Raw genomic sequence first — 25,801 nt, 5'->3', positions numbered from 1 at the left:
AGGAACTCATCCTAAAATTCATAGCTTCCCAGCCGCCTGTTGACCAAATTTGATGAGCACTTTTCAACTTCCAAGACAGAGCTCTCAGTGGACGGCCAACGTAACACCCTGTAGAATAACGCAGCCGGTATTGCTCCATTGCCTCAAAGGTGTTTTCCTGTAACATGGTAGCATAGAGACTGGTTTTAGTTTTGTGTGACTGACTTCAATAATAGTAAGCATGTAAAGGAAACAAATTGACAAAATTAAGGATCTAAGGTTTATTAGTAAGGATTATATTTGTTACACAAGATGCTATAATTATGTTATTGCTAAATTACCTTGCAGAACAAAGTTAAGCTCTTAGTTAGGACTTGCCTGACAAGGCAAAGGAACGCAAACTGAAATATGCTGCATTAAGAAACTATCTGGAATTCATATTCTTCTCTGCAGAGTGATATTTTCGCTCAGTAACTAACCCGGACCCATCCAATCTAGTCCACCAATGGAGCAGAAAATAACCACGTGCGCTCCCCCTGCACACGCTGTAAACACAGCAGTAGCAAAAGGCGTGATTAAAGAGCATTACGCTTTTTCTCTGCTTTCTCCGTTAGCGAGGTTCCATGTCAGCGCTGTATGGGTAGTTGGGAACCGCAGGCAATACCCGTCACCTGGAATTTTTGCTGTGGCAGGACCCAAAGGCAAGAGGGGAAGGTGAATCTGCTCTGGAACAAGTAGTTGGTTGACAGCCCACTGAATATGAGGCAACAGTTTGCCCAGGTGGCCAAAAAGGCCAATAACATTTTGGCCTGTATCAGAAACAGCGTGGCCAGCAGGACCAGGGAAGTGATTATCACTGTCTACAACTATCTGAAAAGAGGTTGTAGTGTGGTAAGTGTTGGTCTCTTCTCCCAAGTGATATGTGATAGGACTAGAGGGAATGGCCCGAGGCTGCGCCAGGGGAGAATGTCTTCACTGAAAGGGTTTTCAGGCACTGGCAGAGGCTGCCCCGGGAGGTGGTTGAGTCATCATCCCTGGAGGTATTGAAAAGACAGGTAGATGAAGTGCTTAGGGATAGGATTTAGTAGTGAACAGGTAGGGTTGGGCTTGATATCTCAAAGGTCTTTTCCAACCAAACAATGATTCTATGATTGTGCCCTTTACTTGGCATTGGTGAAGCCGCACCGCGAATCCTGGGTTCAGTTTTGGGCCTCTCACTCCAAGAAGGACATTGAGGGGCTGGAGCGCATCCGGAGAAGGGGAACAGAGCTGGGGAAGGGGCTGGAGAACAGGGGTTCTGGGAGCCGCTGAGGGCCTAGGGCTGTTTGGTCTGCAGGAAAGGAGGCTGAGGGACTCATCGCTGCCTACAACTGCCTGAAAGGAGGCTGTACTGAGGGAGGTGCGGGGCTCTTCTCCCAAGTGACCGGCGATAGGACGGGAATGACCTATAGAATCAGAGAATGGTTTGGGTCAGAAGGGACCTTAATGCCCGTCCAGTTCTACCCCTGGCACGGGCGGGGACACCTCCCGCTGGATCAGGGGCTCCGAGCCCCATCCAACCTGGCCTGGAACCCCCAGGGATGGGGCAGCCACCACTGCTCCGGGCACCCTGGGCCAGGGCCTCTCCACCCTCAGCGTGAAGAAATTCCTCCTTTTGTCTAACTCTGCCCCTCTCCGGTTTATCCCCGTTCTCCCTCATCCTGTCCCCACAAGCCGTTATTAACAGCCCCTCTCCAGCTTTCCTGCAGCCCCTTTCAGCCCTGGAAGCTGCTCTAAGGTCTCCTTCTCTCCTCCAGGCTGAGCAGCCCCAGCTCTCCCATCCTGCCCTCCTTCGGGAGCTGCTCCAGCCCTCGGATCACCCCCGTCGCCGCCTCCGGACCCGTTCCCTCGGTCCCATCTCCTCACGCGGGGCCTTCCCCCGCCCCTCCGGGCCGGTCTCTCTCTCTCTCCCCGCCCCCCGGGCCGGTCCCTCCCTCGCTTTCGCTCGGTGCCCGCAGTGCCGCCGCCGCCCGCCGCGATGTTGGGGGTTCCGCAGCAGCAGCGCTGCCCGCGCCGCGCCGACCCCGAGCCCGGCGCCGCCTTCGACCGCGTGCGCACCTACGGGCCGGGCTGCCGCGACACCGCGGGCGACACGGTACGGGCCGCGGCCCTGGAGCCGGGACCCCATGGCCTCCTTAACCCCCTTCACTCCCCTTTAACTCCCCGTTTAACTCCCCTTTAGCCCCCTCCTTAACTCCCTTCAACTCCGCCTTCACTCCCCTTTAACTCGCCCTTAAACTCCCCTTTAGCCCCCTCCTAACCCCTTTCAACTCCCCCTTTAACTCCTCCTTTTAACGCCCTAAACTCCGTTTTTAACCCCCTTTAACCCTCAAACCACTCTTTACTCCCTTTTCACCCTCCTTAATCTCCTTCTTTCCGTCTTCCCCCTTGAACCTTCTCTTTCCCCTCCCTCTTTGCCCCCTTGAGCCCCTTTTTCCTCCCTCTTAAATTCCCTTTTTGCTCCCTGAACCCCTTCCCCCCCCCTTGAGCTCCCTTTCTTAACCCCCTTAGCCCTCTTTTTCAATCCCCTTTTTTACCTCCTTTTAGGCCCCGCTTAGCACACCTTTAACCCTCCTTGGCGCCCGTTTTACCCTCCTTAGCTCCGCTTTAACCTGATACAAGAAGTAGTTACTCTTGCAGAAAGTGGAATAGTTTGTTTTAAGCTGAAGTAGAGTTCAGTTTCATATAAGTAACTGTATTTTTTGAAAGTTAGACTGAATGTTCTTCTCATAGCGTGGTTGGTTGTTTTCCCAAATAGTGTTTTTCCAGACATTGTTCATTCTGTGGCGATGGTAATGCTTTGTGTTCAGTGTGATCTATGCTGAACAGATGTGCCTTCCTCTGTAATCACCTGTTTGCAGCCTTTGCCCATCTCAAATGCCAGGTTGGACACAGAGCTGGCTCCAGAGCTCCAAATCAGCAAAAGATTTAACTGCAAGCCCTGGAAGAGGGACGGAAGGGGCTCCAGGGCCTGTTTTAACTTGAACTCTCACATTCCCCTTTATATTTCTTTTCCTTTGGTTTTGAATGTATTGGTCAATATCACATTTGTTTCCTCTGTGCAACAGGAGGGAATGGTAGGAAGATGCCAGAGGAGGGTTAGTTTGGACATTAGGAAAAGGTTCTTCACCCGGAGCGTGGTGGGGCACTGTAACAGCTCTCCAGGGAAGCTGTCACGGCGACAAGTTGATCAATATTCCAGAAGGGTATGGACAATGCACTCAGGCACACAGTGTGAATGCTGGGGTTGTCCTGTGCAGGGACAGGAGCTGGACTCATTGGTCCTTGTGGGTCTCTTCCAACTGGGGTCATTATCTTATTCTGTCATCTCTGTTTTGCGTTTTCTGTTGAACTTCAGCTCTGGAATTCCTCCCTTCCCGCCAATTTCGCCCATGCTGTCAATGGGAGAGAACAGTGAGGACTGCCCCAACCCTTCCCACTTGGTGCTGCTGCTGGAAATGCCCAATAAAGGGCTGTTGTGCCTGGTATTCCTGCTGGAACCCGTGGTGCCAATAGTGTGTGTGTGTGGACAAGCAGACAGGGAAGTGCTGGAGGTTGTTGAGCACAGCCTCAGAAGTCCCCACAGGTAGCTCAGCCGGTTCCCTGCTGGGTGTGTGTCCAGGGAATGGCTTGAAGGAATTGGTGGAATTTAGTATCGTTTTAATATAGGTGATTGATATCTTAAAGCCAGAAACTAATTACTTTTGTTTGGCTACAAAAACAGCAAAGGAGATTAAAATCCATTCCTAAGCCGCTCTCAGATACATCAGGCTGTCACCAATATCAGCAGAAGTGGGGTTGGTCTGCTATTCTCCACATGGCCATGTGTATTTGTTTCAAGCTGAACTTTGTTTTCTTTCCTGTGGTATAAAAACATTTAACTGTGAAAAAAAATAGAGTTTTAAGACTCACGAAGTCCTGTCTCCTTTCAGAGCCATATTTGCACAGGTTGGCTTCTGTTGTGTCTGGGAAGTCTGTAAATTCTGAGCGGCTTCACTAACACCTTTATCGGACTTGGATACAACAGACACATTCCCACATTCCTGCTGTATCAAAGCAGTTAATCACCCTTTTGGAAGATGTAGGCCAGGAGTGTAAATGCTCCCAGATAAGTGATCTGCTCAGCTAGGTGATAGCCTGAATTGTGTTCAATTAATTGGATATTCATTAGAACAGATACTGTCGGCCCAGGCTTCCTTCACTCACATAAGTACGCGAATTTGATTGTAGACTCCAGTGCTGTTTCTGCTCTACAAAGTATGTTTGATTTTCAGCACCTGTTTTAGTCACTGAATCCATTAAATCATGCTGATGAAAAATAATTTTTTGTCGAAGTGTTTTGCTGGATTAAAGATAAAAGAGGGTGCGGTTCAGATCGGACTTTGTGTGGGTTGCAGCTTTAATGGTGGAGAGGGAAGGTGCTTCAAAAACATTATTAGGAAGTTATTAAAGAAGAAAACAGTAACAAACAAGGAAGTTGGCAGGGAGTAGACAGAAATTGCATGCTTGGTGCTGGAGTTGTCAGGAGAAGTGCTGGGGAGAGTGTAGGAAGTTTCTATAGAGTTGCAATGTGAAGAAGTATGATTCTCTTTTTGACTCAGTCGCCCTTTGAGCAGTCACCTGCATACACTGAAGGGTGTAATGATGCCTGACACACACAGATGTTTTAACTTAGCACTAAGGTTTTCAGTTAACCACAGCCTGGAGCTGTGGTTGTAGTTTCTGACTGTTGATAAGGCAGAGGGCTGTCTTTGAGCAACATTTATTGTACTTTTATATATTTATATTTAATGTACAGAGCTTTTGTAGATTAATGACAACAAATGTCCACATAGGACATTTGATAGGTGGTCTTACTGTGTAGCCACAAGGCTGGTGTGTTCTGTTGTGTTTGTGAACATTTTTAAGAAGCCGGGGGAGGGAAAATTTCAGACTAGCATGTGCATGTAGTGCACGTGACTGTATTTTTTGTGTTTCAGGGTTCAGTTTCCTTTACCTTTTTTGATCTAACTTTTGATGTAGAAGCCAAATGCATCTCCCTACCTTGGCAAGTTTCATCTGGAGTAATTCATGGCAAACTTTCCTCTTGTTGCTTAGAATAAAAGCACGCACAGGGTATCTGCTGTCTGTGCAGAGGGCAATATCCCAAAAGCCTCTGTAGGAGTTGTCCATCCATGTGAGAAGCCAAGATCTTTTCTTGGCTGTGTTTGGCTCTGTGAAGTGCTAAGGGCTCTCACCCCTGTTGTGAGAATGGTGTAACATTAACCAGCTTGTGAGTTTTGTCTGTATTGTTTGGAACAGCCCTCGAATGTTCCCTGCCGTTTCCGTATGTCGGCTGCCAAAGGTAACTCGTAAATTCTGATTAGATGACTGAACTGCTTGTAATTAGCACGACAATATGTTATGGGTAGAATAGGTGAAACTCTCACCCTAATCACTGGTTTCTCTGAAGCTAGGGGGAACTTGTGGAAATAAAAGTTAATGTACCGATTGGTTTGCATAAAATTTGAACACAATAACTAGATAAGTCTATCAAATGCTTATTTGGAATTTAAAAATCTTGAAGACCAACAAAAATCCGTATGGAAATGTTCGCATATACCTTTTGAAATGGCCTTTATCAATGCAGACTCAGAATGATGGGTCATGTTGCTATAAATCCCAAACCCAGTTGTGTCCATGAAACCCACCACAGCACTGGCTCTCCCTGTTAAAATTCCACCCTCCTCTTCTTTCTCCTAAGATGTTACACTTCCAAAGCCTTGTAGGAGATGACAGAGTAGCCTGAACTGTGTGCCCCTTGTGAATGGTGGAAAAATGGAAATAGCCTGAGATCATCTTCCATTACGGTTCTCCACAGGAGAACAGCTCTGGAGGCCTTGGGGAAGGCATCTCCTTGTGCAGAGCAAGGACCTGCATCTGGGGAGGTCAGACTGGCACAGTCATGGGGCTTCTGGCTTCTCTGTTCCCTCCCAGCCTCTGCTAGTCCAGCCTGCTTGGCTGGAAGGGGAGGAAGGCAGGCAAATCCGTGGTTGTAAAGGAGTGAGGGAAATGCATCTGCATCAGAATTCTTTAGAAATTAAAGAGTTTGGGTATCTTAAAAATAAGCATAATTTTATTCAAGCAAAACATTCTTAGAACATTCTTAAGTTGTGTAATGTTCCATACATGATTAGACCATCCTTTTGAATATTAGAAAAAAAAGAGTATTTCAGCTTAAAATGTTCTCATCGTCTTAGTTTTGAATGTGTTCTTCTGAGAACACAGAGGTAACTTCGTAAAATAATTTTACATATTATTCCCTCTAAAGTAGGCAGAATGAGTTATGTATTTGCCAGCCCTGTGGCAATGTGATTTGGTTCAGACTTCTCAGTACATGGAAAACCTGTCTTTAAATTTTCATGGCCAGTGCTCATCTTGTTTTCGTGTGCCACGCAATGGAAGTCGACCCTGAATAAGAACAGTTACTGCTTTCCTGCAGAACTTGTATTGTTGTAGACATGGTGTGCTCGCCTGGGTCAGGGAAGGAACTGGGAGCCAGGGCTGTGCCTGCTGTGAAAGAATTACCAGTGGGTGTTCATTTAGTATATTATGTTTAGTTCAAGTTCTGCAGATGATGTAGGAATTGGACTGGATGCTCTAGACCTCTGTGCTGTCTCTCTCCAGTGTTATGTCCCGATACAGAGAGCTCTGTTGGTGTCGGTGGGTTCCCTGCCGTACTGGACCTGCCTCTCGTACACGGTGTTGGGGAGGAGTGAGCAGCTTTCTCCATCTTCTGCATTTTGAAATTTCTTAATTACTGTGATTGCTGCTAAAACAGTTTCTTTTCTTTTCTACTTTGATTTCTCTTTCCTGATGCTGTTATGATTCACTTTTGGGAGATTTGGAAAATTGCTTCAGGCTTCCTAAACTTATGCAACAGTTTGCAACTGGAAATCTGACCTACTTCAGAGCGGCTCGTAGCCAGTTAAAGACATCCGAGACTGAGCTGCAGTGATGTGAGCTTCCCATCACTACCCACAGGTTAAGGGAAGGAATGATTCTGTATGAAAATTGGAAGTTTGTACTGTCAGGGAGAATAGATGGTGTGCTGCCAACTAACAAATTGCCCAATCATTATGTTAGATTTGGTGGGAGTTTTGCTTAGTTGGATAAAGAACTGATGCGGAGCCTTTGAGCAGTGTATTCGATTTGTTATAACTAGTGATGCTCCACAGAAGGGAAGATGGTGTCGCGACTGCTTGTAGACAGTGCTGGGGAATCATAGAATCATAGAATAGTTTAGATCGGAAGGGACCTTAAGGATCATCTAGTTCCAACCCCTCTGCCATCGGCAGGGACATGTCCCACTAGGTGAGGCTGCCCAAGGCCCCGTCCAACCTGTTGGAAATGAATAAAACTCCAGCCATTTGTGGATTTCTGTGCTTTAAAAAGATGTTTTTCGTTCAAGCATGTGCAGATATTCCATGTGGGCGTCTTCTTCCATAGGTGTCAATTACAGAGTTTTGTGACTGGGTTTTGAAATGGCTGCTGCTCTTTGGTGCGTTGGGGAGTAACCTGGTTTGGTTTGCTGGCAGCTCCTCTGCCCCCTTCTTTTTTGGGGTTAAGCAAAATGCAAGTTTTCTTCCCTTGGTGAAACACAAAGTGTTCTATTTGTACATCCATCTACACTCACTGACCTTAACACGTAACATGGAAGTCTGAAAGAAAGTCAGCCTCTGTGGAATAGGGATGTGTTATGCTTGAAGAGCTGCTCCAGTCCGTCAGTTTCGGTTTGTGTCCAGTTTCATTGATACTTAGAGAAGAAAAGGACTAATTCCCACTGACCTGCAAAGAGGTGACTGAGAAAAAAAGAACTCTTAAACCCCAGAGTAGCAGATAGCGTACTGCCACGCCAAATACAGCCTGTTCCCTTGGGTGGAAAGGCCTGGCTTCGGAACATTTCTGCTGATTCCAGCCAGCGGGGCTCAGTATGTTTGTAGCCGAGGACCATATCCAGATTGGTTTGGGAATCCGTGTGAGCCTGAGCTCTGAACATAAAGGGGTGGAGAGATTGAAGTGCAGCAATCACTGAAACTTATTTTCTTCCCCACAGGGCACTATTCGAAGGATTATTATCGAGAATCCTGACCAGGTAGGAAAACTGTTCAGTGCTGGAGTTCTGCTAGTGTGGCTCTTCTTTCCTTAGTCCTCCCGGTTCAGTAAAGTGCTCGCCTGCCTCCATCAGGAGATGCCAGAGATTCTGGAATCCCCTTGCCCATACTTCTGGTGGTGGGAGGTTAAATTGTTAGGGACTCGAAGGCCTACAGATCTGCAGTGAAGCTGCCCACCTCCCAGCAGCAAGTGCTCTGTTGCTGTGCTTCAGTAGCATCACTAGCGAAGGAGGGCCTGCCTGTTTCTGCTGCGCCTGTTTCTGACACTCTAGGTGAAAGAACAGCCACTTTGTTTGCAAATGGGCATACCTCAAAACTACATCTCCTACAGACCTAGCTCAGAGTTCACATGTCTTCAGATTACATTTCTTAGTAAATATCATACTAATTCTGAACGTTCTGTTTGACAACATTTGTGGATGTTTCTATTCAAATGTTTTACAGGAACCGTTATCCCCATTTCTTCGAGGGGGGAGTTTCTGTCCTGGAAATAATATCATCTATGAAAAGACCATAAGAAAATATGAGCTACTGAATCCCTCTCAAGTGAGTTGGTTGTTTATATTATCTAGTTTCTAGTTTGTTGTTTTGGTGGGTGGTTTTGTAAACAGCTCTTTTCTTGATTATAGAAACAAGACACGCCCCTTACATCTTGTACTCCGTGAACCTGCAGCTGCTGAAGGCATTTATAGAGGGAAATGTCTTGAGCCATTTTCTGTACTGATTTTTTTTCCTAACTGAAATAACATAAACTCAGTTGAAGTAGAGCTCCTTTTTCTCTCTGAAGTACTTAATGAAATGGGGTAGGCATGTGTTTAAAATTAAATGACAGAATTCCCCATTGCTGAGTATGTTGAGTGACAAGATAATGAATTGTACAACTCTGTTAGGAAAGGTTTATGTTCATTTCCAGCTAAAAAAATTGGGAATTGCAACCTCGAAGTACAAAAATGTGAGGCAAACTCGTGTTCAATTAGGAAGAAAAGCAGTTTTATTAGGATTATTAAAATGTCTGAAACTGTTGTTGGTCTTTCCACACAGCCCCACATTTCATTGATTTATGTACTCATGTTAAGTGTCCATCTCATTCAGTTGTGTCCAGCATCTTCAGAAAGTTCTTTCTTGTTTCCAGGAGCGGCAGTATCAGTTTTCCCAGCAGGCCGAGCCATGCCATGTCGCCCAGCCTGTGGAGCAGCCTCAGGTCACTCGCCAATGCCAGCAGACGCAGACCGGTAGCCCCTGTGAAATAAATCCGGTGGCTGTGAGCGATGACTGCAGGGGGAACACTGTGAGGAGGGTAACGGTTCAAACCTGTGAGCCGGTAAGAGTCACTCAATGAACGTTTTACTGTCCACAGCGTGGTGGTGCTTTGTATGCAAAGCACACGACTTGACAGGTACATAAAACTGCTGCTCCCCATCCCAGAAGTGTTTGTTCAGAACCGCAGTAGGGTCATTAAGCACCATATGCTTGTTGTAGGTCAGCAGCAGGGTTTGGGTGTCTGTTGCAGGTAACTTTGTGCGCTGTGGTTGCAGACATCGTCTAGAACTGTCACATCCCGATAAGGGAAAAAAAAAGAAAAAGCTGGTTTAGATGTTGTATCCTGTTTGCATTTAATTGTACTGACTGATCTTCACTCTGTTGTCATTTAAATGCGTCAGGTCTTGCTGATATGGCTTTTATTTTCCTTATCTGGGCATGATACACATTGATGGAGTCAGGTTTCCTCTGCCAGTCTTTGTACAAGCAAGGCTCAGTAACTAACGTAAGGCCTGTGCTCTAGCTTTGGAGGAAAGGTGTGTTACTTTATAAACAGACTTACATCCACGCAGGTTTGTTTTCCATCTAAACTAAGCAGTAAGGCTTTCAAATACGCTTCAGTGTGATGTACAAGTATTAGACATATATTCACTGGAAACACAAAACTAGCTTCTCTCCCCCTTCATTTTCCGCCACGTTGTCAGTTGTGGAGATCCTGAGGGCTGCGAGGGGCTCGCTGTGCGTGTACAGTGTTATTTCAGTTGTGGGAGGGGGTGTGGCGGTCCTTCCGCTGCATCCATTCAGTGTACAGGGGCAAGGCAAACACAGGGTGACCTCAGCATTCCGCCTACGGGACTCAGTTCCTGAGTCAGAGACTCCTATAAGCCAACCCAGGAACGCTCGGTCTGGGGGCTGTTTAAATTCTTTTACTGGTCACACACGTAAATGTGGCAATACAAACACTGTTCTTGCAGCAGGAGTTCTTGCACCTGGCTGGTTTTGTCTGGGTGCCGCCCACAGGCATTTGATCCACTACAGCAATAGAACCACGTCTATTAACGAGATTTTCTCATTCTCAGTACTTCCCATATGCGCATAATGACGACAATGTGGCTGTAGAAGATATCACTTTGTGTAGTTCTTGTTGTGGTAAAGGAACTAATTAATTTCTGTGTAGTTTACTGAAACCCAGTAGATGGGGAAGACTCGATACCAAGGGAAAGAATAGTGTAAACAAATTAGCATATTAGTAAGAGCAAACACAACCAAATCTAGCCTACTTGTAGCATTTCTACATTCAGTTTTCATCCTGAAGAAGGGAACTCTATTGTGATTTTCTTGCATCTCTTCCACTAGGTGAATTGCTCTCAAGAAAACAACGACCAACTGGACTGCCGCTACTTCGGTGAGCTCCTCGCTGAACTGAACCGCAAGAGCAATGACTTGTACAGCTGTTTGCTACAGCATGTGGAGAAGATTGGAGGAAGGTATTGGCATTACACCTGTTCCACCATTTCAGTATTCCAGCAATCTGAGCACTGCACAGTTGAGAGGACAGGATTGTTTACAAGTTGGTTTGGTGTTTTTTTTCTTGACAACTAGAATTGACTGTAATTCACTGGTAACTGAGGGCATAAAAATGCTGTAAACCAAGTAAATTTATTGTATTTGATGGTTTTTTGATTATTTAGATTAATATGCAGTAAGAACTACGTATCCTATGCCTGTTTGCACACAGAGCAAACAAGTGTACTGACAGCATGCTCTGACATATATTTAATGATTTGATTCTATTTTTGCATCCTGGAGAAACAACCTAAACATCCAAATTCCCATTTCCTTTATTCTGTCATGGCATCATGTCATGGATTAAAAGATGGCCACCAGAAGGCATAAAACTCAGTATCTATGTGCAAACTACTATCTAGCAGTTATTCTGTAGAGAGCTACAGGTCTTGGAAAAGAAATGCAGAATCACAGCAACCAGTAATGAGAGTCTTCACAAGTTCTTGCCCTTCCCTCGCCGTCACCACTGCTTCATCCTTCATCCTCCCCCCTCCCTCCCAGTCTTGTCTGGTGCTTTCCAGGTTCAGTGACGTCAGAAAAGTGGTGCGATAACAGGGGACAAGTGGAATGTAAGCATCATAAAAAACCTGACGCTGCTAAGTAAACACTCCAGGCATGTCAAAGGCAGCGTAGTTCTGGATAAACCATTACCCAGCCAATTAAGTAGGTCATTGGGTTAACCAGGCATAATTAGGGTAACTGCCCAATGAAATGGAGATAGTTGGCCTGTGTCGGCTGGACTGCTCCTGGTATTCCGGTCTCCCCAGGAATTTCTACATGGAGTCAACTCGGGTTGCCCAGCATTGTAAAAAGAAAGTAACGGCTCTTCACCTGATAAAGAACCTTCCTTTCTCCGTATTTTAAAGATAATCTTTTTGTAGTTGTAAATGTGGGCATGAATTGTTAAAGTTCTCAACAAGCTTTTGTTAATCGGTCCTTTGGATTTTGTCTGTTTTACAGGAACCAGGATATTGAATTTTCATATCAGGTAAGCATGAGGTGTGCTCCAAGCAAGCTCTCCCCTGACCTGCAGTGTTAATGACAGTGGTGGGGGATCTGCAAGCAAATTAAGCCAAGCCGTGAAGGATGCTGGGCTTTGTTAGTTAATGATTCCTGCTTGTTAACAATACTCAGAGCCTGAAACCTGCAGCTAGGCATGGGTTTGCAAATATGAGATTATGAAAGGTAACTTCATTAATTTGCATTATTCCAACGCAAGAGTCAAATTTTGAAAGTCTTCCCTGTTGTGCCGATAATGGTGTTGTCGTCAAACACACACAGAGCTCCCTGTGCTGTCACTGGGCAGTTTTTGCAAAGGATCTTTCCCTCTCTTGCCAATCAAGCTGCTGTTCCGCAGCCTGTGCTGCCGGGCAGTGCAGGTAGGACAAGCGCTGCCTTGCAGAGAGGAGTGAAAGCTGGCAGGACGGGCTTCCTGCCACTGCTGAAAGCTCGCGCCTGTGAATCTGGCCATGACAGGAGCATTGGCACCTCTGTTGTTTCTAAAGGTGCTGTGTACACAGCACAAGTATCTGTTGGCAATTAAATTCCAGGAAGCAATGCCCTGACCACTGGCAGGATCTGCCATCGCAGGCAGGCCAGCTTTTGTTTATTGACTGCCTCCCCTTTGTTTAGAAACACAACGTTCGCTCGCAACATTACCTGCTGGGAGTTGTTTTGGCACGAGCTGTAGGATTGTTTTGAATACTGCTTTTAAAGTAAATGCTAAACTCGATGATTTGAATATATGCTTCATGCATCACTTCATCTCAGTTTTTATATGCCACACAGACACAAGACTGGAAATTTTTGGGATACACTTTGATCTATTTTCAGTCTTACTTGCCTTGTACTAAACGTGTTTTTCATAGAAGAGCTTGTAAGTAATGAAGAAACCACATTATGATCTACCAGGCAAAATTCTTGATCAAGGTGTCTCCTCTTTCCTCCCTTTTTTTCTTAGACTGAAGAAATCGAAAACTTAATTCCTAAAGGACTGTCTGAGGCAACAAAGCAGCAGATTCGTTATCTCCTGCAGGTATGTGAGGGGTGGGGGGCTGTGGGGAAGCTGCAGTAGCTGGGAGCAGTGGACGTTGGCTTTACCCATGCTTTGGGTCCCTTTGTACCAGGAACTTTGTACACAACATACTTCACTCTGTACTCTGCTTATGCCATGTTTTCTAGTGTAAAGGGTATGGAACGATACTGGTGGCTCCAAGTGATATGTTGTGGCAGCTGGTTCCATGGATTGTGTATTTTAAACTGAGTTTTACTGATGTCTCCTTGCAGTTTCAGTGGAAACTGCCTTGGCTTTTGAGCAGTTACAGGGGAACACAGATCTTTGATCCTTTTATTTGTTTATGTCACACATTAATTTATTACTTTAAAAGCTAAAGGCAAATAGCAGGAGTCTTAATGAATGTTGAATTGGGTATCAGTTACCAACTCCAGAAAATGCTGGTCACGTAGGTCTCACCTTTTACAGATGCTGTGGGTTAAAACCTCTGGCAGCACCACATCCTGAGGCGTGGTTACAGTGTTTGGTGACAAAACGTAACCACTTCTGGTTCGCTTCCATTTATAAATGGCTTTTGTGTTTGCTCTCATCTTGTTCCTGCTCCCTCACCATCTCAACCTGCCTTTCACCCACAAGCCGCGTAGGTTTGGCTGCCAGGCAACCAGCCGGGAATGCCAGGGTCTGGTTACTGTTCGGTGCTTCCCAGCGCTACAAAACTCTGCAACACCTTTTGTTAGAGAAACGCCCCCTTAATGAAGAGCTTTGAAGAGAGCCTGTTGGAATCAGCCCCTGCCTTTGATAAAACATTCAAACCAGTGCTGTATCAAATCCCGTTGTCGACTCCAGACCCACTGGACATGGAGGGTGATAGACAAGGATCCCAAACGACCTGTGCTGCTCAGGTGTATCCGGATCCGGCCTCCCTGAGGCAGGGGCAAGCGGAGCCTCCCTGGGAGCTGCAGCTTGGATTTGCTTCTTGGTAAACAAAGTCCATTTGAACAAAGCTGTGAATGAGCAATGTGGTCTGACCTCACAGCTGATCCTGCTGTTAGCAGGACGGTTGGACAAGGAGCCCTCCCAAGGTCCTTCCAGCCTGAGCTGTTCTGTGATTCTTTTACAATGAAAATGGGCATTGACACCAAACTATTTCATGGCCTTATGTCGGAACCATCCCAGGAAGCCGGCTCAGCTCAGCTCCGTGTGAGAGTTCTGAAACACGTCAGTCCTATTTTGTCCAAGTCCAGCTGCTTTTGCATTCTCAGACCTGTGCTTAAAAAATGCAGCCAAGATATGTTTTGGGAAGCCAGCTTGTGTCAGCATAGGTAGAGCGAGCTTTTGGCCTGCAGAGCTCTCAGGCCGCACTGTGTGCGGGGTGTTTTACATCCCAGAAGGGTTCGGAGCGAGCTGTCAGGCTGCTCAGGTAAAGGCTGTTCTGGGTACACCAGGAGGCTCAACCCTGAGAGCAGGGAGACTTTCACTGTAGAAGGACAAAGCATCTCTGGAATTTACCAACCTCTAGCACTAAGGAATTGCTCCGTGGGGATTTACTTGATTTTTATAGTCCCGATTCAACCGTTTTGACTGACTTCCTTCTTTTAATCTACCCTTATAGTATGTTTCACAATAAACCTAAAAAAACCACAAGTCAAAACTGAAATTCCTCTTTGATTAAAAAGCAAACACAGGTGAGTTACACTGGAAAGGCCACTTTTGAAGCTGCAGTGCAGCACCAGTGAGGATTAAAATCCCAGACAAGGGCTGGTCACAACACTGATGGGAATCGTGATAGCTTCCCTCAGCTGGAGTGAGCAACAGATTTCTGTTCTAATAAATAACTTCTAAGGGAAAATATCAGAGGAGGAGATGCAGGAGGATTTCATTTTTGTCCATATTAAGAGACTCATCTTTTCCATAGAACATCTAGCCCTTCCGAATGATCAAAACTTTTGGAATTATTTTGTGTGTTCTTTGAAAATCTGTTTTCTTTCAAGTGTTAGAAATGTCTCGTGATATGCGACACTGCGTTTTACCAGGAGTCAGTGCCCGGCTGTTTGTGAACAGCATTAAAAGACAAGAGAGCAGTGTTAGGCCATTGTGTGGTGCTGCCTGCCTTTTTCATCCAGTCGACTCCATTAATCTCCGGGATCTTTTTCCTTTTAAAGGGAGGGGTTTAATTTTTTTAAAATGTTAATTAAATTCTCTCGCCCTGGGGCGGGGAGCGCTTTGCCAGATCTGCGGATGGTGACGCATTCCCTCTGCCTTCTTGGGTAGGGTAGGTATTATTTTAAATCAGTGTAAGTCACAAAGCTGAAAAAAAATGATAGTGTAGTATTAACACATTTATTTTTCCCTTTATTTGTGTACGAATACAGTTCTTTACTCTTACGTTCCTCCCATTTTAAACGTTACCCTGTGTTACAAAGCAATAATTAAACGGTGCCATTTGCAGAACCAGGTGCACGGAAGTGTTTTCCTGTGTAGAAACAGTGAGGCTGTCTAGCGGTTTTCTGCTCTAGCACAGTAAGCAGGCTGTACACAAAGCACATGCGGCAGTATCCTTCTTCATTGTTTTCCCTCCTAGATGAGAGTGACATCAGACAAATCCCTCAGACTTGTGCTTTCCACCTTCAAAAATCTGCGTGAAGAGCTGTGCCATTTGCAGGATGACCTGGGGGTAAGCAGCAGCGGTCGAGGAAACTTAAATTTTGATGGTGCAACTCAAACTGTGACACTGGGTGCTGTGACAGAAACGGCTGGTTTGTTCACGGGCTCGTGAGACTGGCGCAGTGGATGCGGTTACCTTTCCTTCTATCAGAGGCTTTCAAGTGTTCTTGAAAAACTCTGAGATCTGAAAAAGCAAATACTTTGAAAGGAAGAAACGAGTGTGCTGAGTGCAATCAGATGACAATGTCTATGTAATCTGTATCGGTGTAGGTGTAGAACACTGCTTCTGCTGCCACTGTGGACAAGGAGTGCACACCAAGTGCCTCTCTGGAGCTGTTTCAGGCATTGGGAGTCCTCCGTTCTCTTGACTCCTGACAAGCTGTGTTTCCCACTTTGTAGGAAAGCTGCTGCCGGCTCCCGTGGTGCAGCCCAGTCTGGAGCTCTACAGCTGCCAATACGGGCAATAGATAATTGCTGTTAGGAAAGCAGCAGCATTTCCATGCCAGCCCAAATATTTGGCACCACTAGAAACTTCACAGCATTCTCTTGTGAAGTGCAAAGCTCCGGGCGGGGAAAGGGAGCCTGAGCTGTCATCTTTAACGTAAAACAGGGACTCTGGGCAGGGAAATGCTCTTAGTTTTGGGTGGGTTTGGTTTCTGTTTTGTAACTCTTTCAGGGACAGACTGCAAGAGCAGTGTCGGGGCTCCCAGTGCTGAGCACACAGCACAAAGCCCACAGCGATGGGCAACTGTGGGCTGTGTACTTAAAAGAAAACCCCATAGTTTGAGGAAACTGAGCGTGTTCTCAGTTCTGAACCACCCACTACTGGTGACTCGGTGTGGGGCGGCCAAACGGGGGGAAGTTCACAGTTGCAGCTCTTGAGGTGAGTGAATGCTCGTGTCTTACAGAAGCTGGAAACCGACAATCTCTTACTGAAGAAGGATTTGGCTTTTAAAGATTCTCAAGTAAAAGAGTATGAAAACCTCTTGGCTTCTCTGAGAGAGAATAATCGTCAGCAGCAGGTAAACCTAAAACCATATTTTCCAGTTTAGTTACAGTTGGCCAAAAACTGGCAGGACACTGATTTCTGTGTGTCTGCAGTACTTGCTGCGTGCGTGTGTGTGTGCGTGCATGTGTGAGATCCTGTTACCTCCTCAAGGAACACCACACTCATTCCACTTCTGTGCCTTCCAGCAAGGACTCCGAGAGAGCACTGCAAGGTGTCGCTCTCTGGAAGAACAGCTCCTGTCCCTTCGGCTCAGCGAGGGAGAAAAGGATTGTCAGCTAAAGGAGCTGGAGTACTGCAAGCGGGCGCTGGAGCAAGAGATGCAGAGCCTCCGACTGCAGGTGATGGGCTCGCACGCTCCGTGTTCGGTAGCTGTGAGTCGTGGATACGGATGCATTAAATGTATGAGAGCTCTCTTTAAAATAAACCCTGATGTCGTTTTCTGTAGGCCTGCTCCAGCCCAGCCCTCCAGACCACCACAGATGAGCTCTCCAGCCGTTATGTAGAGATGATCAATAACTTGAGAGAGGATAAAGATCGTGAGATCCGCAATCTGAGGGTAAGTTGTTTAATTTGTGTGTATTCCTCACCTTGTGTGAGGGTTGTTTTTTAACTAAGAAATGGGGAGGTTCTACCACATCTAATTCTTAGATATCTCTTGGTTCTCAGTTACTTTTTACAGATACTAACGATGGTTCACAGACTCTAAAGGTAGTACATAAAAGTATGATTAAAAAAAAAATACAGTTCCCTAAATGTAGGAACTTAGGAGTAATCAGATGAACAGCCTTTCCCAAAGGGATATTTTGTGTGTCCTGATAAAGTAAGAAATGAGGCAGAAGACACTCAATAGAATACAGCAAAGACACAGTCAAAACTATATGTAGGAAATGCCTCTCATTGAGAGCAATGCAGTAATATTTTACTACTCTGGAAGCCAGTTCAGCTGTTCAGTGAGTTATTTGGTTTATCGAGTTATAAACCTATTAAATCGGACTAGATTCTACCAGTATCAATTAGCACTTTCTGAATTCACGGTGCAGCTCGATGTTCTTACTTGAAAGTCATCGTGTTTTATGTATGGCCATGTGTGTGTCCACAGCTTTTTTTTAACCGTGCTAATTCACTGTTTGTAATTAATGAAAAATATATGACTGCAGTCCTCTATAGGGACTGGAAGGGCACCCGCGAGGAGCACCAAACAACCACCGACTCCTTAATGCATGTTTTACAGGCTCAGTTATGCCAGTTCCAGCAAGATATATCGAGGAGAGAAGGAAGTAACAGCGACTTGCAAATAAGGTTGCAGGAACTGACATCGATGTTGGAGGAGAAAGAAGCTTTTATTAAACAACAACAAGAGGTAAAATAACACAACTTCTTTCTCTTCTAAGGATTTCTACACCGAAGCCACCACTTAAGTGGAACTTCACCAGGCAGCCTGGTGCTCTTCTGGCTCACCGGATGGGGTTGGGCTGTTCCTCTGCCAGAACTCTGAGGGACAGGCTTCTTCAGGCTGTTGTTGGAGAGGAATTTCTGCAAATACTTCGTAACTTTAGTGAACCATTACCTCAGAAAGCATTATTTCATCAGGATGTTTACTTTTGGTTTCCTCAGGACCTCTTCAGACTGAAGCATGACAAGTTATCAGGCAGTCCGTCCCCTGGTGTCACAACTGTCATCACCAAGAAGTAATGTCACTATTTGCCTTTCTTAAAAATAGATCCTTTTGGTTATTTCCCACTGTCTGGCCTCTGTCAGCCAAGTTATTCCTGCGAATCCCTCAGTTCTGCCTGTTCAGACGAAAGGGGAAAATGTTGAGATGGGGTTTTGTATCTGGGGATGATTCAACACTGAGCGCTGCAAAGAGCAAAGGGAGGGGTGGGGGCGTGTTAGTGACACTGGAGGGACTGTATCAGCTTTTTCGTTACTAGGGAAAATCTCGGGGGATTGATGACTGGAAGGACCGTGTGGCAATATCAGAGTTAAGGATTTGGTCACAGTTACGCAGATTTCGGTTTACAAGTTTGCAACTCTTCTAATACAGGTACAGGAACCAGTATCCTATCCTGGGTCTCTTGTCAGACGACTACAAGGTTACATCACCAGTCAATAAATCAGAGACTATTGTAATCGAGAGGACCGGAGAGATATGGAAACAGGTAAGTTTACCCAGGGATTGACTCTTCAGGCTCGAATTCCTCAGCATTCAATTTAGCTTCAAAGAAAACATGAGCCCAAACTGACATCTGGGAGAAAGCCAGGGGGTTAATTTAACTTGGCCGCAAAAAGTGAAGTGATTAAAGCCCAGGAAGGTGCTGTCTGTGGATGCCTCTATTGAAAGAGGGCAGTAACTGCTGGGTGGAGTATAAATAGAAGAGTCTATTGTTGTTTTCTCTGACACATAATTCCCGTTCACAAAAGCATCAGAGTCTCAGCACAGAGCAGTCAGAGCAGTCTTCCGGGCATCACTGCACTTGTGCTCTCCATTGATGGAGCGCTTTGGTGGGCGGTATCGCTCTGAATCACGAGTATTAATGACTCCAAATGATGACTGGAGTACATTGAGCACCACAGCCCTGAAACCTGCGTTCAGACAGGGCAGTGACTAACCCTGAAATGAGGAGGAGGGGACTTTGTAAGAAACGTTTCAATGTTAAAAGAGAAAAGAGGACTGCAGCAGCTCCTGATGGCGCCGGGCACAGGGGAACGTGGCCAACTCTGAACATGAGGTGGAGCCTTGAGAAAGATCAACAGGGCCAGCGCACAGCCAGGGGTTCTGAACGATGGAATCTGATGCTGTCTGCAGAGAGTATGGCATGGCAGCATGAATAAACATGTGAAGAGAGCAGCTTTGTGCAGGGACATGACTGAGACAGAGACAATAACGTGAGCAGCCTGAGCAGACAAGGAGTAAAACACCTGGTGGGTTCTAAAAGGATGTGTGATATGCAGTAGGGTTAAGAAAATGTGAGGCAGAGGTTACTGCAAATGGCGGAGTTCTATTACTCATCTCTAGAACTTGTACAGTTGCATTGCAGCCTACTGAAATGTCAAGGAATTTTAACAAGAATAAAGAAGTTACAAAAATAAAACCAAACCCCTCTCCCTTCTAGCCTACCTGAAAAGTTTGTCATACTTTCCAGTATAAAACATGGGAAAGATGACTGTACTTTGCATTTGGAGAGATCAGTATCACTAAATAAATGAGAACTGTTTGTATTTTAAGTTTCCCAAGGTCTCTATTAATCACTAGTGCAAGTTTCAGCTGAAGTAAAATTACTCTGCTGCAAGATAAAGCTGATAAGATTGACGAAGTGCTAATATCACCTTTGCTCCAAACTTTGCGAGTACTTTTCTGTGTTTATGTACTGTCAGTCAAATCTTTCTGTCTGGAATGGTAACGCTGGTGGGTATCCGGGTAGTGTGGGGTTTATACTGAAAGTAAAGGGCCTGTACGTGCTTCTGAGTTTCAGCCAGTGAGCAGTGACCATGCTCAGTCCTTTAGGAAACACAAATCCAGTACTTAAGTGTTCCTTTTAATGTTTAGCGCAGTGATACTGGAGAAAATATTTAGGGTAGAAATCTTCTTGTATCTTCTGTTTAGGTGTCTGATAATTTTCTGTTCTTGATGGTTTTCCTAAGTACAACAGCAGCCACTGCGCTTGTTTTTGTGTTCCACACTGCCATGTGGCGTTGGCTAAGAAGGGGAGGCTCAGCCACCACTTGAGACACCTGTAAAGGTTGGGCTGTTATACAAAATAAATACCTCATGAACTGAGGCGAGCTTCACGTACTGGGCAGTGCTGGACTGTACACAGAAGTTTGTGTGTTTTCTTCTAACCAGCTGCTTGTTTCTTTCAGGAATGAAATCTCTGTCTACCAGCGCTGCTCAAAGGAGTTCTCAACGACTAAAATTGCTTTACTTTCTGCTATGTTGCATCAGAAATAGGTTCAGTTTGATAGAGGGAAAGGCTGGGGAACAACATTAAGGACATGGAAGCATGGTGATGATGGAAAACACTGTCTTATCCTTACCACAAAGAACCCTGTCACCAGTGTCCGTTGTCTGTCACTAACAGCAGTGTAAGGTGCCGGTTGTACTTCCTCCTGCACTTACCTTTTGCGCGGAAGGACACAGTTCTCCATGCTTTTGTAGATACTGGTTCTACTCGACATGACTAACTTCTGCTCTTCAGCCAGTCCTGAAGTGACCTAGGAGACAAAGGGAAGTCTGGAACCTTTTCCTCTGCGTACTCTTAGCCATATTCCTCTGTCCCACCCACTCCTGCTGAGCAGTGGGAGCGACACAAATTAAACTCCCTACATACGAAAGGCTGGTTTCGATACAGATTCACAGACTGCTGTTGTATCTACTGCTGCCTGTGAAAATGAAGCAAAGCCCAGAAACAACCTTCATGGGGAACTTTAAAAACACCTCACTGAAAACCACCTGCCCTGCATCGCCGGTGTCTGGGAAGCCAGAACACACGGGAGGATTGCTGAGCTCCTGCCCGGGCAAACACTGGAGTCACCTAGTTCAGAGAAATGATTGGGCAAATGCTTATGGTAAAGAAAGTTATTAACCTCAGAGTTGATGTGTTTTCAGCACCTTCATAAGCCCCAAACCAGCCATAAGTATTTATTTTTGCTGTGCTTGAAAATGTCAAGAACTTGGTATATTTTTATATATGGAAAAACTCACTATGAGCTATTTTCGTACTAAATTTCAGTATCGGCCACCCTTTCCTTTACCATTTCTGTCCTCGCAGCACCACAGACATTCTATCAGAATGATGTGGTATTAAGTAGTCATCTGAGCAACGCTGTGCGTGGAGTCGCAGGGGAGGTGTTAAACTACGCAATCCAAAGGGGCCTGCTCTGTCGCGGGGTTCTCGCTTTGCTGTCTTTCTGCAGGCATTTATTTCTATTCACAAATAATATAGATCATAGAAAATGTTTAATGGTGAAAGCGCCGTGTAGGCTACGTGTAACTATGAAATAAACGTCAAGAGTAACCTTGTGAATTGTCTGTACTGGAACCAACCCTGACAGGCTCGAGGGTTTGTCTTGCTGGTGTGGTGCTGCCTTTTCTTAGACAACTTGTTCCTCTCAATGAATCTTTGCAGTGAAGGAAGAGAGTTGGCTCCCTCTCCTTGCCAGTGCTCTGCTCTGTTACTGCTGGGATGCCAAAGGGGAGCCCCTGCTCCTCGTAACTGGGAGAAAGCAGAGCGCAGCACCTGCTCACAGCTCCATAACGCCCAGCCTAGGGTGGGCCTGCGGTTTCGGAGGGCATTTAAGAGTTTGCACCATTAAACAATCACTTTAGCTCAGCTCTATAGATTTATTTAATTAATTAAATAGCCTCCTTTGAACAAGGAGTGCTTTGTTCCTCTGAAATCAATATCAGATTCTAAAGTAACCCCCTCACTTCTGTACCGCAGTTAGATACAAAGGGCAGACACGTGCAGTTAACATACTGAGGACACAGAACAGTCAAAGCAGATTCTGTCCTTATAATCAACTTTAGTTATGCTCTCATTTAAAGACTTTTAACCTGTTGTGACCCAAAAGGTGAAGAGGAAGAACACCACCTTTGTTTAATGCCCTCATACTACTTTCTGTGCATAACTGCGCAGTTATCTCTATTAAAGGAGGCACAAAATAATTTGCTGACTTACTGTGGGCTTTGCCATGATCTCAGCTGGGCTCGGTGAGTTGGAAGCATGACCCAAACAGCTCTGAAGAAGCTACCAACAGTAGAACCATGAGTTATTAATGGATGTACTTAGCTGTGTGCTCACTTCAGCCACTGCAGCGGCAGTACAGGGTCCTGACTAACCTTTCCACGCAAGTAATGGTTCTTTAACTCTTGTGTTATTGACTTAAGCCCGTGTAATAGCAAAACACAAGCAGAAAACGCCCTTAAAGCATAGAAGCACAGGCTCTGAATAGTCAGGAGGCGTTGGGTGTGGGGTATAATTTCATGACAGAGGCCGTGATTAGGCAAATGAACTCTTGCACTGGTATTGGGATCAATTTGCAAACACCCTGGTGCTTCCCCACACCTGAACAGCCCAACTGCTAATCAGTAGCATCGTGTAGCACAGATCTGCTTCTCTAAGGATCTGCTTCTCTAAGGCTCGTTAGAGCATTTTAAGACTCCTGTACACTGTAAATGCTACAAAGCTGATGGTGCTAACAACATGTTTTACTCACAGATAACAAGAAGGAATAGATACTTGTCAAAAAGCTGAATTAGAGCAGGAGGTACAATGGCTATCTGGGGCTGGTTTTGTTTTCAAACCAGATTTATTTACAAAGCAAATTCAGTACTTTCTGTTACAAAAGCACATGTTATTTGTTGTAGCCTCTGTTATTGCCTTTTTTCTGAAACTGATTTACCTAGCATCATTTCTGCCAGACTTTACAGAAACACACTTTTCTTATTTACTCACCTCTAGGCGCTAGCTATCACCCTAGTCATAAACAGTATACTTTTTTTACTTTAGATAATTTTTCACTCAATTTCAGGTAGATCCACTAGACATGTCTACATCGTTTCAGGAACAACTTAGAAAAATCAGCCTTTACTTCATCTATTGAGCATTATTAAATAAATGCTCACTGCCTAGACAGACCTGATAGCATGCAGTTTCTTGTTCTTACACTAAAGAACAGGAGAAAAATGTCTTTTCCACACAACTTGGTATACAACGTGGAACACTTCAACTGCCTCAGCTGTAAAATGAAAGCCAAATACTGAAAAGTTCCCAACACCTCTAACATGAGTTGACACAGACTTTGAATACTACATCAAGATAACGTACCTTTGCCTTCAGAGCACTTTGCTGGTTGTGTTCCAAATATGTTCTCTCTCAATTTCTTTAATTGTGGGCATTTGAAACCTGGAGAAAAATACAGATGGTGATCAAGAGATGCATCATTTTTAACTGCTCCTGGCTCATAGGATTCTTACACTGCCATTCAAATAAAAAATGCAGTGAAGAAATCTGACACTTTAGAGCAACCCTTGCACATGCTGGCAAGACTCAGTGCTTGCTCGCGTAACGATGTTTGTACATCACATATGGTGCCACAGGAGCAGGGAGAGGGGAAATCCAAACACCGTCAAGAGCAGAATATGGTTGTACAATGTACATACACAAGATACATATAAAGAGACCTTAAATTACTCAAAGCACATACAGGAAGGAAGAGCATTGCATATCATACCACCTCCTCTGAGGCTCTTTCTTGTCCAGCCCGGGCACTCCTTTATTCTCCCCTCCTTAACCCCCACTTCTCCTTTCCTCCAGAGCCCACCTGCAACACATCACACCAACCTCATCTTATCGATTCTCTTCTTCCATCCATCACAATATTACCTTTTTTCTGAAACCACCAGAGCCCTCCTAACAGCTCCAGCCCCTCCTCTGCCTTTTCCCAGTCCAGCCTGGACATCACAAGAAGCTTCAACACCAGCAGCTACACAGACAGACATCAGGTCCTGAAGAAGGAGCAGAAGCACTGGTGGGCATTCCAAACCCCAGCCTCGAGCCGTCAATATCTAAGCAGCACTGGGCAGAACCAGCAAAGTGCCGAGTGGAAGCACACACACTCTCCCAGTGATATCATAAGCTCAAGAATTTTAAAACCACCGCTCAAGCAAAGTCTGACAAATTCATTGTTTTAAGCAGTTTAACAACAGATGGGTGGCAATCCATTAACCTTAACACTGCATGGGTTACGTCTGAAGGCTTTTCCTCTCTTTGACAGACCTTGTTTCCACAATCTTTCTTCTTAGCTGGGGTTCACTGTCCATACGCTGTCAAGAGAAGAAAAGAAAAACGATATAGAGAAAGAAATGTTCAAAATGCTAATGCAGTAGGCCAATCACAGGGAAGGAGTAGCTCATCTCCAGACCTCACACTGGGCGAGGCTGACAGTCACCACTCTGCTAAGGTTAACAGCTCTGTTTCTCCAGCGTCACACAAGGCAAGGCTCAAGGCTCACACACAATGGCACAAGTCTGCATCTGCTTTGGTCCCTACATATTTTCCCATATTTGTGCCTTAGCTGATAATAACCAACTACATTTGCAGTTCTTTCAACCACTGCTCCCTCCCTCACAGCTTGAAAAACGTGTTCCTCAGATTTTTATGCTCCAAAAGGTATTTTTTCCCTAATTAAAAGGAAATCTCATTAGGTGGACCAAGAGAATGTTAAACACCAATTTCAACTTCTGTCATACAAAATCTTCATCATTCTATAACATAATGATGAAGCTGTAAATGAATTAAACTTTCACCCAGCATCCACTATATACCTCCTGCTACCACTAAACGTGTTAAAATCCCTTTTCAAGCTCTTCACGGTACATAGTTCTAAGGCAAGAAAAAAAATAGATGCAATAGAATATCTAGGTAATGAAACTGCTGTCCCAGAGCGTACCACACTCTTAAGCACGGTAGATACCATTCAGTGTATGAGCTAAACTACCCACCTCAACAACGATCTTGCACCACACAACTGTTCATCACAGAAAGAATTAACCCACATATGTAATTTTAAACTATCAACCAGATTTTCAAGGTCAGAGCCTTTCACTGCTCTCCTCGGAAGAAACATTGCTATTATCCTCAAACATTGTAAAAGGTGAAAGTTAATACAGTTTGCCAGTCAATACCAAGTATGAATAACAAAATGTGAATGCAAAGCTTAAAAGCATCACGCCCAAATTTTACAGCACTCTTTAAAACGCTGACTCTCCAGCAGTTCAATTTCTGTTATTTCCAGCCCCCACACCCTGTTCTGTACCCCATGGACTGTGATGGACTCTTGGGCAATATGGCATTAAGCCTTTCTACAAAGAGCGCTAAAGAAAATGTTTAAAACACTCAAATACCTGATCATTCTGTCCGCCTGCAAGGTGGAAAACTGAGCCAGCATGGATGTGTGCTTTGTCACAGAGTCAGAACGATCATCTTCAGTCTGCTATGAAGAAACTCCTTCAGTCTATGTGTTCAATGTAACGTTCAGGAATAAAGCATTAGAACTGTCAAAACCCAACAACTTTAATCTCTTAAGACTTCTTTGATTGCTACGTCCTCCTCCTAT

At 45.1% G+C, this 25,801-nt stretch overlaps 1 protein-coding gene and 1 long non-coding RNA gene across 3 annotated transcripts; one reads left to right on the top strand and one right to left on the bottom strand.

The window, feature by feature from the left end:
- The first annotated feature begins 1,945 nt into the window (after positions 1-1,945).
- On the top strand, positions 1,946-22,280 carry POF1B (POF1B actin binding protein). Its single transcript, XM_054075204.1, has 15 exons — positions 1,946-2,113; positions 8,114-8,152; positions 8,616-8,717; positions 9,304-9,492; positions 10,788-10,918; positions 11,958-11,985; positions 12,958-13,032; positions 15,593-15,685; positions 16,584-16,697; positions 16,870-17,022; positions 17,130-17,240; positions 17,916-18,044; positions 18,299-18,372; positions 18,729-18,843; positions 20,546-22,280. Exons 1-15 carry the CDS (start codon positions 1,997-1,999, stop codon positions 20,549-20,551), a joined length of 1,476 nt encoding a protein of 491 aa, XP_053931179.1. The 5' UTR covers positions 1,946-1,996; the 3' UTR covers positions 20,552-22,280.
- Positions 20,760-25,675, bottom strand: LOC128853114 (uncharacterized). Of its 2 annotated transcripts, XR_008451371.1 has the most exons (4): positions 24,463-25,675; positions 23,512-23,589; positions 22,363-22,431; positions 20,760-20,896 (listed from the first exon to the last, which is right to left on the bottom strand). It is a non-coding gene; the product is annotated as an uncharacterized LOC128853114 (long non-coding RNA). The 2 variants fall into 2 exon arrangements; XR_008451370.1 differs by having other exon boundaries at positions 23,512-25,675.
- Between the last annotated feature and the right edge of the window lie 126 nt (positions 25,676-25,801).

The sequence above is a fragment of the Cuculus canorus genome, chromosome 10, assembly GCF_017976375.1.
Source record: "Cuculus canorus isolate bCucCan1 chromosome 10, bCucCan1.pri, whole genome shotgun sequence".
NCBI lineage: Eukaryota > Metazoa > Chordata > Aves > Cuculiformes > Cuculidae > Cuculus > Cuculus canorus.
Note: the sequence above shows the minus strand (reverse complement) of the source record. Positions and strands in the feature narration are given on the sequence as shown.

Coding starts and splice junctions, on each gene's coding strand:
- POF1B (XM_054075204.1), top strand. CDS start 1,997: ATGTTGGGGGTTCCGCAGCAGCAGCGCTGCCCGCGCCGCGCCGACCCC. Junction 15,686..16,583: donor ATTTGCAGGATGACCTGGGG/GTAAGCAGCAGC, acceptor CGTGTCTTACAG/AAGCTGGAAACCGACAATCT. Junction 18,045..18,298: donor TTATTAAACAACAACAAGAG/GTAAAATAACAC, acceptor TGGTTTCCTCAG/GACCTCTTCAGACTGAAGCA.